At 46.9% G+C, this 13,087-nt stretch overlaps 1 protein-coding gene across 5 annotated transcripts in view; it reads left to right on the top strand.

Moving 5' to 3' along the window:
• The window catches only part of LOC135206259 (myosin-11-like), a 1,008,036-nt gene that overhangs the window by 946,361 nt on the left and 48,588 nt on the right, over positions 1-13,087 (top strand). For all 5 annotated transcript variants that reach the window (XM_064237668.1, XM_064237666.1, XM_064237664.1 and 2 more), the window contains one exon: positions 57-182. In XM_064237668.1, coding sequence (XP_064093738.1) covers positions 57-182 — 126 coding nt within the window. The remainder of the gene's footprint in view (positions 1-56; positions 183-13,087) is intronic.

Consider the following 13,087-nt stretch of genomic DNA (forward strand, 5'->3'; position numbering starts at 1 on the left):
GACAAGATAGTGCTTATGCTGTTCTATATTTAATTTTCTTTTATACTTTCCAATAGCTTCAAGAATATGAAAGTGTAGTAAGGGCACTGGAGGAGGAAACACAGCGGTTAAGAGCAGGGATGACCAAGATAGAAGACGAAAAGTTAGAAGTACTCAAGCAGAACGTCGATCTTAAAAAAAAGGTATGGTTCTAAAATATTGAACCCTATATATCAAGAATAGCATAACTGTTCTTAATTACTTAATTAGGAATTGAGTGCAAAACCTCTTGATATTTTAAGTTAAAGGGAAAAATTATGATAGATTTGAATAAGATATGTGCTAATGCTTATCTCACACAGTTAAATAACGATAGCTATTTTATTTGATACAAAAAACCTGATACGTACAGTCCAGCCTCTTAAAACTGGCACCCTTGGGACCAGGCCACTGGCAGATCAGGAAAACAGGTTTTGACATAGGAAAACCCTTTTTTTGGTAGTCGCTGATGAGTCCTCAAGGATTACCCTTTCCATGGTCTGTCCAGAGCTCCATGGTGACTAGACTGAAGGAAAAAATGGACTTTTTGGGATGTCTGCCGTGGCCTCTAGGTAAAACCTTAAGTCGTTGAACTAGGCATAATGTTTTGTTTGCTAATTCTAGTTTATACTTAAAATAGGAGATTTCCTTCTTAAAGGAATCCCATTCTTGGCCAGGAATGACAGGCCAGAGGACAATAATAATTAACCATCAGCTGCTTGCATAAGGTATTGTCCTTGTCTAAGAAAGCCCAGTTTGCAAAAAAGTACACCTGATGTTAAGGGGGCCGGCCGGAACCCCTATATATGGTGGTATAGGGCGAAAAATGCAAAGTCATGAAAAAATTCATGGAGCTTCATATGGCAATTGAGAATACGTTTACGAAATATTTCGTCAAAATTCCTCTTACTTTCGTAGTTACAGGGTAATTAGTTAACATAACTCAATAAGCCTAAAACATTGATCCGTACAAGAAAATGCAATTTTTAAATATCTAACTTCCCTGGTAGTTACATATATATAGCTTAATCCCGCCGATTCGTCGCGCGCACGGCAGAAATTCAAAATTCGCGGCTATCGCCGATAGAGCGGTCAGGTGATCATACCTGTGCTCCCTCTAGTAGGTATCTGGAACCATTCCCATTTATCCTCAGAAATTCCCTGCCGTCGTTCGAGCAGCACATTGGAAATTCGCTCTTCTTAGTTTGGGTTTGCTTTTACTACAATTGGTGAAGTACCCATTGCTTACTTTTTTGTTATTTAATGGCTTTCGCTGATATCAGATTATCCTTAATTTGTTTTACACACGAATAAGTTTCAGTTGGTCAGTTTCCGACTTCTACAATTTTTCTTGTTTTCTGAATTCAAGATGGCCAACTCTGTAGTTAAGGGTTTCGAGTCCCGGCTTCCATACAACTCTTGATCCTCATACAATAGTTAACAAATGCAGGAAGCAGATATGTACATTTGTTAGCAGATAGGATAGATGGTGTAACGTTCTCTGAGAAATAATGAAAAGTATGTTTACTATAAGATGCAATTAGATTTTAATTAGAAGAACTAGATCGTATTGTGTTCTATTAGCTAGTTCTTCTGATAGTCAAGCTTTGTCTAACCTGTCTAATACATAATATCTGAGCCTAGCCCTAAGTTAAAAAGTACCAGACCCACCTGAGGAGTCGTAGATAAGTTAGCCGACTATGAATGTTTTTGCGGCTAGTTCGGCTTGCGTGTTAATACAATCCCTTTCTTCGGAAAGGGGACTGAATAGACAGTGCGTAGTTTGCATCGCAAATTTGGTGACAGTGTTAGTGTAGTGGAGGGTGCGCCCGTTCGTGTCTGTCACGCTCCTAGTCCTAGACCTCTTCCCATGCTCCCCAACCCTGGGAGAAGGCATGTTCGACGGCGAAGGGAGGTGAGAGATGTTAGAAAAAGCGAGCGGGCGTTCCTCTCGAGCGATCCTGCTGACGCATCCCAGGACGCTCTCCTCGCCACAGGAAAGGTGAGATGAGGAAGTGTTCGGATACTTGCTCTCCTGCCAATATAATAGGCAAGATGTCGCACAGGCGGCCATCCCCTTTGGCAGGAGGTAAGGAAATATCGGACGAAGAGACTTTCGGTGCTTGCGTCTTCATCTGATGACGCAAGACCTCGACGCGGTTGGCGTCAACCCCTAGAATCAAGAGACCCAAGTCCCCCGTAGCGTTACAGCAACCGTCGTGCAGTAATTGGAGGAGACGCATAACGCACAGCTCTTCGGAAGAAGAAGTTTGCTTTACATCGGTGGATGCTTCTCCCCCTCCCCCAGACTGGGAGTGTCTCATGGAGCGTCTCCACCTTGTCGACAGAAGATCACTACTAGTGTCTCCGAAGCGGTAGATGGGCGGGCAGTGCCGCCTTCAGTTATTCCCAACAGCAAGAGGTACCGCAAGCAGCTTTCTTGTCAAAGCTTCAGCAGTCCATTACGTCTCGGTTTTGATGTCTACAAGTCGCATGGACTAGCAGGTGAAGCGCGACCGAATAAACACAAGATAAAACCGCAGTTAGCACAGCGTGAGCGCTAACAGACGGCAAGACAAAGACTCGCTGCAGGTTGCAGCGCTCTTTAGGAACACTCACAGCAACCTACACCCGTGACGAAGCAGACGCAAGCATGACGCACGCAACCAGGCTTCCTCGCAGCTTACTGGACGTGTGACGGGAAATGACAAGGATCGTGACGCTCCCTCGCAACAGGCTGGACGCACGCAGGACGCACGCAGCATGCTCCCTCGCAGCAGGTTGGACGCATGCATGACGCACGCAAGTAAGACGATGCGCGTGATTCCCCCACTCGTTCGACATCGGAAATCGCCATACTTTGGATGAGATATCAGAGGAGGAGACGCAAGAAACTCTTCATGCGGCGGATCTGAAAAGATTACTTGCGGTATTGGCGGACTTATATCCGAATATTTTTCAGCAGGCTGTACCTCGGAGCCCGCCCTCACAGTTTTATGAAGGGTAGACCCCAGAAATCTTCCTCCTTCAAGAATGAGGTCTCCTCTGCCTTAGCCCAAAAGGCAACGCAGGACTTTATATCTAAATCCCCGATAATGGTTTTCATGATAATCGGGAACCTCGCCGAATGCTCGAATTCCTGGAATTTCTAGCGTTTGTAAGAAGAACTGCTACTGAAGTAAGGATACCTCTCAGTAGACGACCCCAGCCCTGGAATACAGAAGAAACGAACGCGAATATCCAGTTTGACTTGAACTTTCGTCTTCGGGTTTTCTGTTTTCACTATTGAAGTTTTCCTTAGGGGAAAACTTCTCCTTCACTCTCTTGAATAAGAGAAGGAAGGGTGTAGATTTCCAATCCTTATTCTCATTCCTCTAAGGGAAAAGAATTTAGGATGGAATTCGTTGTACAGAAACCTACAAATACACGACGTATATTACCCTCGACACATGATTCTGTTAAGCAGTTGAATTGTCCGGGGTTAGTCACATACCGTATTTAATTCTACGGTTTGTGACCGAGACGGCTAGTATCCTAATGGAACTGCAATTCGGGACTGTCTGCATCTTCCCAGAGTTACCAGTTTCGATTTTTCAGATACTTATGGTATGGTCACGACACCACCACCTCAGTTTTTGTTTTTACCGAAATCCGTTTTCGTTTAAATATAATTGCTCAAGCATAATAGATCCTTTTTTTTTTAACGCTCGATTATTCTAGCCGAACGCATTCCTTCGAAGAATGGATTACCTGGCAACTCAGGATAGCGAGTGAGCAAGAACCACTGAGTAGGGGACTACAGCAAGACAACCTAGTTTCCAGCTGGCTCTCCACCGAGATGCATTGTCGGATTATGTGTCTCTCCCATACAAGGATTGACTAACGAACCTTTTCTCTGTCCAACAATATCGGACTTACGTCTCTGATTAACGGGGATTCTCGCATACATGAATGACATCTGCATCCCCTTGAATATTGCGAGAATTTGCAACAGAGATATATATTCTGGAATCTTTCATCTTTATGTTTACCGCACGGTAACAGAAGTCTTTACTAGTCTCACGCTGCATCGCATTGCGATAATGCGGAATTATTTCTTCAGACATCTGAGTTTGTCGTCAAAATATCTCTTATTCGGAGAGGTGCAATTGTTTATTGTTCACCCGGAATTGACAGATATATACGGAAGACATCGCCTGCTCCCCGACCTGCCAGCTCTACTTCCAAATAATCAGCCCATGAGAAGTAGTACTTCCCTGTTTTTCATTACTGGAAACCGCCCCGCTTTCATTACAACTACAATCCCTCACCTTACAGCAATGAAATAGCTGTTAGCGTTTTCAGTCCTTTATAAGCACAGGTTCAGAACCTTGAGAATCCTTCTCTCGATTCGGCTGTGAAGACGTAGTTTGCATTCACTTTCCACCTTCGTCTTCAATTGAACATAATGTTGTTTTCGTTTTTAGCTGAGATTCAACTACTATGAGAATGTCTTGCCATTAAGAACCTCGGTCTCCAGAGGGCAATTGACTTTTGCTTATTAGGCACATGCCTTAAGAGATCACGTGACTTGCTCGGATGCTTGGACAACTTGCCTCATTACCGAACGCTGTCAGTAGGCAGTTGTCAGAGCGCCCGATTCAGTTACGGTTTACGTTGTGGACTCAATAGGTTGTTCCCAGAACAATCAGTTGAGTTGGTGGCACGACACCAACAAGCTACAAGAAGGTTTCGAACTTCAACAGAAGAACCCCACCTAGTGTTGCATTCAGACGCAATCGGACGTGGGGTGGGTGCAACACTAGGGAATGACGGGATCTCTAGTCTATGGCAAGATCAAAGTAGTTTCAGGTCAACGCAGACAACACCACGGCGTTGGCCTACATAAAGAAGCAGGGAGGCACTCGTTCGACTCCTTTTACGATGCAGCAAAGGATCTCTTATTGTGGGCGAAAGAGAGGAACATTACTCTTCTAACTCGCTTTATAGAAGGAGAGAAGAACGTCAGGGTGGATCTCCTCAGCAGAGAAAGACAGGTTCTCACGACGGAGTAGACCCTGCATCACGAGGTATGCAGCAGACTGTGCAATCAGTGGGAGAACCGTCTATAGACCTCTTTGCGACGCAGAGAACAAAGAGGTTACCTGTTTACTGCCTCGCCGTCCCAGACCAGGAAAGCAGTGGCAGTAGACGCCTTCCTCATGGATTGGGAAGACAGTCACGTACGCCTCCCCCCCATTTAAGATCCTAGACTGAAGTCATGAAGAAGTTCAGGGAATCGAACAACGTCCGCATGACCCTGATAGCTCCGTTTTGGCCCATGAGACCCTGGATCACAGATGTGATGGAGTGGCTAGTAGACACCCCCAGATCGTTACCGTGTTGGAACAATCTACTCAAGACAGCCACATAGAGAGAGACAACATCAAAATCGCCTCTCTCTCAATCTAACTGCCTTTCGACTATTGAAAAACTGGCAGAGCGAAGGGCTTTTCGAGGGAAGCTGTAAGAGCAAGTCGCGAGAGCGAGGAGGACGTCCACAATCAAGGTGTACCGTCAAAGTGGGACGTGTTCAGGAACAATGGTGCAGAATTAACAACATTTCCTCTTTCAGTACCTCTAACTCAACTAGCAGATTTTCTGTTATCACTTCAGAACCCAAGAGAAACTAGCAGTATCAACTATCAAGGGATAACGCAAGCCATTGCTGAGCCTCCGTCTTCTTGTCACAGAGATTTTGACATGTCGGGCGAGACAAGGATCTCTCGGACCTCATAAGGTCCTTTGAGACAGTTCAAGAGTAAGGATAACCCAACCCCCTCTTGGAATTTGGATGTTGTTCTGACTTTTCTAACCTCGAGCAGGTTCGAACCCCTCGACAAGGCTTCATGGAAGGATCTCGCCAAGAAGACCCTATTCCTGGTTGCGTGACAACAGCCAATGGGATAGGAAGAGTTGCGAAGAATTGGTAGGCTTCAATGGGGAGAATGCAGTCTGCTCGCTGCAACTAGGTTTTCTCGCCAAGAATGAGAATCCTTCTCACCCATGGTCTAGATCCTTTACCATACCAGGGTTATCTCAGTTAGTAGGACAGGAAAAGGAGAAAAGCCTTTGTGTAGTTAGAGCCCTAAAGTATTATCTACAGAGAACCAAAAACTTAAGAGGACAGACAAGACCTCTAGTCCTTGGTAAAGAAGCCTTCACTACCTGTGCTCAAAGAACGTGCTGGCGGTCTTTGTCAAGGATTTAATAAGGGAAGCTCACCAGAATTTTGATGAGAAAAGCTTCCCAATACTCAAAGTCAATGCGCACGAAGTAAAGAGCTGTGGCGACTTCGAGGGCGTATAGACACAAGTCGATGGAATCGATCTTGGAAGTGACATTCTGGCGAAGCAAATCAGTCTTCGCAGATTGCTACCTTAAAGACGTACAGACCCAATATGAGGATTGTTGTTCCCTAGGGCCGTACGTTGCCTCCGGCGCCGTAGTTGGAGAAGGTACAACTGCCTCTAACCTATAACCTTATTTATACCCCCCTTGCATTTTATTGAACTTGACCTCACAGGCTGTCTGTGAAGGTTGTTGCAACCTTCCACAGTCTGGGGTGAAAGTCTAAGTTACGTTTTATGGAGTGTGTTTTAGTGTGTTAGTTGGTCAGGTGGTCATCCATTGTCCATGGCTTTGCCAGGATAGCAAGGGTGGTGGTCTAGTCAGGTTAAGGTCGAGGACCGTCTGACAGCCCCACAGAGACTTTCTACAGCCCCCTGGGTGGATCGCTGGGTCTCTCAAGGAATGCAGGCTAATGAGGCAGAAAAAAAAAAACTTCGAAGCCAGCTTCCTTTCAGGTATGAACCAGATTATTGGTACAGCTAATTTGTTGTGATCAATAATTTTACGAATTCCCAACGGTGCTGCGGTTCTCTGACCCACCACCAAAGGTGCCAATCAGTATATATATGTAACTACCAGGGAAGTTAGATATTTAAAAATGTTATTTTCATTTTAAAATAAGTTTTTAAATATACTTACTGGTAGTTACATATATAAAAGGTTCCCTCCCTCCTCCCCTCTGAGAACAGAGGCATGGAATTTCTGAGGATAAATGGGAATGGTTCCAGATACCTACTAGAGGGAGCACGGTATGGTTGATCACCTGAACCGTTTCTATCGGCGATAGCCTGCAGAATTTTGAATTTGCACTCAGAGGCCAAGTGCGCCGCTGGCGACGAATCGGCTGGGATTAAAGCTATATATATGTAACTACCAGGTAAGTATATTTAAAAACTTTATTTTAAAATGAAAATAACATATTTCTTCTATTATCGGTAAATTTTGATAATTATTGTCAAAGAAATTGGGAGAATGGCATCCTGTAGACATTCCCCGAGCCGAGAACGAGACTTCAGGCTCAGCTACCAACTTACCAAGTCCAGTCCTGATTTAGTGCGATCACAGACTTCAAGTAATCTACACATTCCATTTCACCTCCGAAATTCGCCCGCTTTTACATATGTTTATGTATGTTTCGGCAAGAATTTCACCATGCCAATGAGGAAAGACAAGGAAAACATCTCGCTAACATACAGACAAAGAAAAATCGCTCAAGTATTATTACAGAATATCATAGTATATTGCGTAGTTAGTGAAGAGAGAGGGGAGGGTTGCGAAGTAAGGGTTGCTTAGTAACGCCCCCGTCTTTGCTTGACAGCACACGTCACACTGTGCCCAAGGCTACAATCTTTGAGCAAAGAGATCTTCATTTTATGATAATTGAAAACGTTTTGGTTTGTTTTTGTTTAATAACCAAATGGAATATTGAAAGATTCATTTAATAATCTGATTTTTTATTAAATGGTCTTTGTAAAAAAAGAAAAGTACGTACCCTTCGAGTTTTCACCTCTTGACATTCTCTTGCATTTACGTTTGGTTTATCTTTGTTTCGGGCAAGAATTTCATCATGCTAAAGAGGAAAACAAAATACAAGGAAACATCTCGCTAACATACAGAAGAAGAAAATTCGCTGTAATAAGCCGAATTAGTGAAGGGAGAGAGAGAATTCTAGGAAGAGTGCCCCATCTTGGCCCTCAAGCAGTGCCCCAGCTGCGATATATGAGCAAAGGGATCATCATTTTATGATTAAATTATGATAATAAACAGTTTTTGGTTTATTAATACAACAAAAAAGAAATTACATGCATATAATCGTATTATTTATTACATTGTCTTTATAGAAATACGAAGGAAAACTTTGAACGCCCAGTGTATCTCGAAACTATACCTTCAAAATCTATCTCTCACTTAGTTTTTAAAGCTATAACATTGGAATTTGGTATATAACTCAGAAAGAGAAATTACATTATAAGCAAGTCAGAAATAGAGCCCTTTTTTCCAATTTTTGTTTTCTTATTTTTTTGTTAAATTTTTTTCTGCTGATTTATAGGGGTTTTTTGATTTTTTACCATATTGAAAAATTCATATCTAGCAAAAAATGACTTTTAGAAAAAAAACTCTCCATTCGATTGGAGGTCTACATCAGGTCTATATATGGTAGTAATCCCAGGTCTTAATATTAAATATCAAGGGAGGAGATAGAATTTGAAAAATGGTTATTTTTCGGGATAAATCGCCCTGGCGTCACAAAACCGAAGGTCAGAGGCGAAAATCATATGCGGTTTTGAGATGTCCCAAGTCACCTTATTAAGTGGTATGAATATCAAAGTCCTGTCCTTAAAAAAGGGCATTAGCTGGCCGGCCCCCTTAATTCAGTCAAGGAAAACACATACTGTAACTCGCCTGTGAGTTGTGGTTGTATTGGGTCCACTGAATTGAGGGGCTGATCAAAGTCTAAGCACATTGTTCAGGGATAAAATGATTGGAACCCTTCTAGAGCGGATCTTTGTTATCAGCGAGGTTCCCATTCTTGTTAGGGTGCTGATAAGCAAAAACCACTATTAATCAAAACTCGGCAGTTTATAGCGCAAGTTTCGGGTAATGGCGCCTCTGTTAGGTTTGTTATGGCGCCACAACTCTATTATTGGCACCTTATGGTGCCGATAACCAAAACTTGGCCCCTTTATGTCTCCAATTTTATGGCACTAGACAAGCGTCATAAAACTGGATTGCCATTAACCAAGTCTGCCAATGAGCAGTCCCCGGTTATCAATGAGGATTCTGGTCCCGGGGTGTGCCGATAAGCAAAAACCGCCGTTAACCAAAACCCATCTTTTTATGGTGCCATAATGGCGCCTCTGTTAGGTATGTTATGGTGCCGATAACCGGAATCCAGCCCATTATGGCGCATAAGTCACCGATTTTATGGTGCTAGACAAGCGCCATAAAACCGGATTGCCGATAACCAGGGACTGCCTATATATTAGAGTCAAATCATGAAATAAAAAAACAATTGTTTCGTTAATGCTGCCTTATATTCCATGATTGTTGTACCTACAAAAAGGGATAAGAAATTTTTTTATTTTTTCCCTAGAATTTTTGACTGGGCTCTTGATATGGATACTGTTATTGCCAGATACATATATGAAATCTATAATTTTTGCACTAGGTACCTAGCAATGTTGGGCGAGTAATTTTCACAGTACAGATATTTAAGAAAATCCTCCCATGAAGGTCTTGGCTTAGAAAGGAGGATCCTTAAATGACTTTCCCTCCTACTGACTGGAATAAAACTGCAGACAGTTTTGGAATTTATCTCTGCGCCCGTTGTTAAAGTAATAGGAACCAATGCCTCTTTGGCCAATTTAGGGCTATTAAGTAAGCTGTTCCTTAGTAGGTTAGGAGCTTGCTCCACACCTTCAAAATCTGGATTAATGGAGGAAGAGTATATCGTCCTCCATTTGTTTCAGTCTTGTAGGAGGGCATCTCTTGCTGTTGCTTGTCTACAGTTTGTGATTCTCATATGTGGCAAACAGGTCCACTTCCATTTGTTGTAGCATATTGGCTATTTTCTGAAAGAGTGGTTGTCCACTCTGTTGAGGCTGTCATTGTCCTTAATAGGGAGTCTTACTATTAAATTGAGAAACTATTAATTGTTCCGACACGGCATACAAACCTTCAGTCCTTTTACAATAGGAAGGTACTAGCGGCAGCTGGATAGGTCGTAAGCTTTCGAACAAGGGGTTCGGTAGTTAACTGCTTGTCCGACAGGCGCGCGCGCGCGACTGGGAGGTAAACAAACCACTTTTGCTTTCGGCCTCACAGCGAGTAGACGTGTGTGTTCGACGCTCTCTGCCCCCTTCTCGTCGTTTGCTTTCCCTTGAGTATATCGTTGTGTTTGTGTTGAGTAATCATTGTAAGTACAATCATTTCCTCTTTATTTCATCATTTGTGAGTTATTTGATCAATTATGGAGTCTCCACGCCCCGCTACCCTCCGGAGATTGTGCCCGGGTACCGAAGGGCGTAAATGCGGTAAGTTCCGCTCGTTTCCTGAAATTGATCCACATATTTTGTGCGCTCGGTGTCGGGGCCGCGAATATACCCGAGCCGAGCCCTGTGAAGTGTGTATGTCATGGTCGGAGGCGCAGTGGGGCTTGTACGAAGGTAGGAAGAAGTGAAGGCCTGCAAAGGAGTCGTCGGAAAGCTCTCCCGCGACTCCTTTGGTTACGGACACTTCGTCTTCTTTCCTGCCGCCCGCTCAGCTTCCACGTTTGGCGCCTTCCCCTTCGGGGGGGGTTTCTAGGTCCTTCTCCTCACCCGATCTGTCGAGTGTGGAGGAGGGCGCGAGATACCCCGATGTTGAGTTGTACTCTGGGTCCTCTATCCGTTCGTCTACATCGCACGGACGGGTAGAGGATCCTGCTAATCGCCCGACCTTTGCTTCCTCAGGTGCTGTTGCCGCGAAGGACGACCTCGGACAGGTGTGGGCATCGTTGGGTCTGCAGGGCGTGCCGAGTGTCCAGGGGCTGCTCTACCATCTCGCTGGCTCTGTGGCGGTCACGCATGCTACGGTGACGACCACTACCACGACCCTTTCAACTCCTGGCTATGCTTCACCTCCTCACCTGGTGTATACCCCGCATGCGGTCTCTGTTACACCAACTACATCGGTGCAGGGGCCAATCACCGTACCACGGGGGAGTGTGATGCCGCCGCCTGGGTTTGCCGTGCTGCCCGACCGGACTTTGTGTGCCCGAAGAGCTCGCCTCTGGACCTCCCACCAGTACCTAGGATGTCTGTGCCGCTGGTCCGTCCACCTGGTCTGCCTGTACAGCCTGCCGTACCTGCCGTACCTGCCCAGCCGCTGTTTACGGACGTGATGTTGCCGACCACTGCTGCCGTTCCTGTATCTGTTCCTGCCGTCTCCACTGCTGTTTCTGTGATGCCTGCACCTGCTGACGTTGTTCCTGTTCGTGGCGCCGCTGCTCCCGATGCCGATCTGTTCGGACAGGTGTGTCCGGGCCCTGTTGCTTTGGCAACAGCAGCCCCGACTCCGCCCTGGATGACAGATCTGACATTGGTCCTGAGGAAGCTGACGAAGAAGAAGAAGAAGAGGAGGAAGGTGTCGTCGTCGTCTTCATCGTCTTCTTCGTCGTCGTCTTCGTCTGCCGCCTCTTCCCCTTCTTCTTCTAAGGCTCCCCCGCCTAAGAAGAAGAAGGTCGCCTCCTCCCCCTAAGAAGTCTCCTTCGGGAGCTTCTAAGGGCCCGTCTCGCTCCGGTGAGACGGGGGGTTCTTCCGCTGGTCACCCTGCTCCTTCGGGGGCAGGACCCGTCTCTTCTTCCGCAAGGAAGAAGACCACGGGGACCAGAGGAGTGCCGGCTAACACCGGCACTTCCTCGCCTGCTGTTAGTGGTTCGACCACGGCAGCAGGATCCGTCTCGGCCTCTCGTTCGCGAGAGGTACCGAGTGTACGGTCGCCTACCAGCGACCATGCAGCTAGGAACCAGACCTCTGAGCCAGCTCAGCGTCAGGTTCACGGCACGGAGCGGAAGACTGGTGACAGCCGCTCACGCGACTCTCACCAGACCAGCTCTCGCTCTCGCGGCGATCAGCTGGCTACCCGGGCTGACGTGACGGTCCACGACCGGCCACGGGCTGAGGCTGGGAAGAGGTCCCCCCGTTCGCCGGCACCAGCCACGCTGGGTACCCAGCGACGTGACGCGCCGTGAGGATACGCACCGGTCTCACACCATGACAGTGGAGCTCGCCGGTCGCCTGACCGTCACTCTCACAGAGAGCGATCGGGTACGGCGACCAGCACCAGCTCTTCTGACACACGAGACCGGGGGCCGCTGTTTCTCAGTCCAGCCGTTCTCCACAGCGAGACGGCTCGACCAGGCCTGCAGCTCGATCGCCACCGCGGGTTGACGATCGCCTGCAGTCTTCCAAGCCCACTGGTTCTGCCAGCGAGCGAGGAGGGAGCGTCAGGTCTGCCTCTCCCATACCTTCAACCTCCTCGGGTTACACCGGGAGAGGCGAGGTATTGAGGAGTGATCGTGAGGGGTGCGCCCCTCAGGATCCCACCACGACGTCCTACGTACCAGGCACGGTTCTCGGACCGGCCAGGTCGTATGCACAAGTGGACTGGAGGAGACCGAGAGGGGGTCTGTCGCTGTTCCCCCCTCGAGGGGGAGGGGGGAGGGTCTCGGGAGCTGCTCCTGTTCGAGGGACTGGACGGTCCTACTCCGCAGGATGCAGTCACTCCTGAGATTCAGAGGAACTTTGCCGAGGTAATTGCGCTGATTCGTCAGCACAACGACCTCGGGGAAGGATCGCCGCTCCCACCATCCGAGCCCACGTCCCGGCTCGAGTCGTTCTGGGGCCCGAAGAGGGAACCCAGACCGACGGTGGGTTTGCCGCGTTCTGAGCTTGCCGACTCAGTGCTGGACCAGGTAGAATCTCTTGTCTCTGGGCAAGACGGTTCTCTCAAGTCTGGCAGGTCGAGCAAGCTGCTTCCTCCTCCTCTGCTGCGACAGCGGCGTTTTTACGTGCCATCTGAGGACCCGATGCCGCCCAAACAGGTGAACCCGGAGTTAGCCAGGCTAACGCCGGGTGTGTCTCTGCAGCAGCTCCTGTCCGAGAACCTATGGTTCTCGCAGCAAGAGGCACTCGGCCTG

The sequence above is a fragment of the Macrobrachium nipponense genome, chromosome 29 (assembly GCF_015104395.2).
Source record: "Macrobrachium nipponense isolate FS-2020 chromosome 29, ASM1510439v2, whole genome shotgun sequence".
NCBI classification, from domain to species: Eukaryota; Metazoa; Arthropoda; class Malacostraca; order Decapoda; family Palaemonidae; genus Macrobrachium; species Macrobrachium nipponense.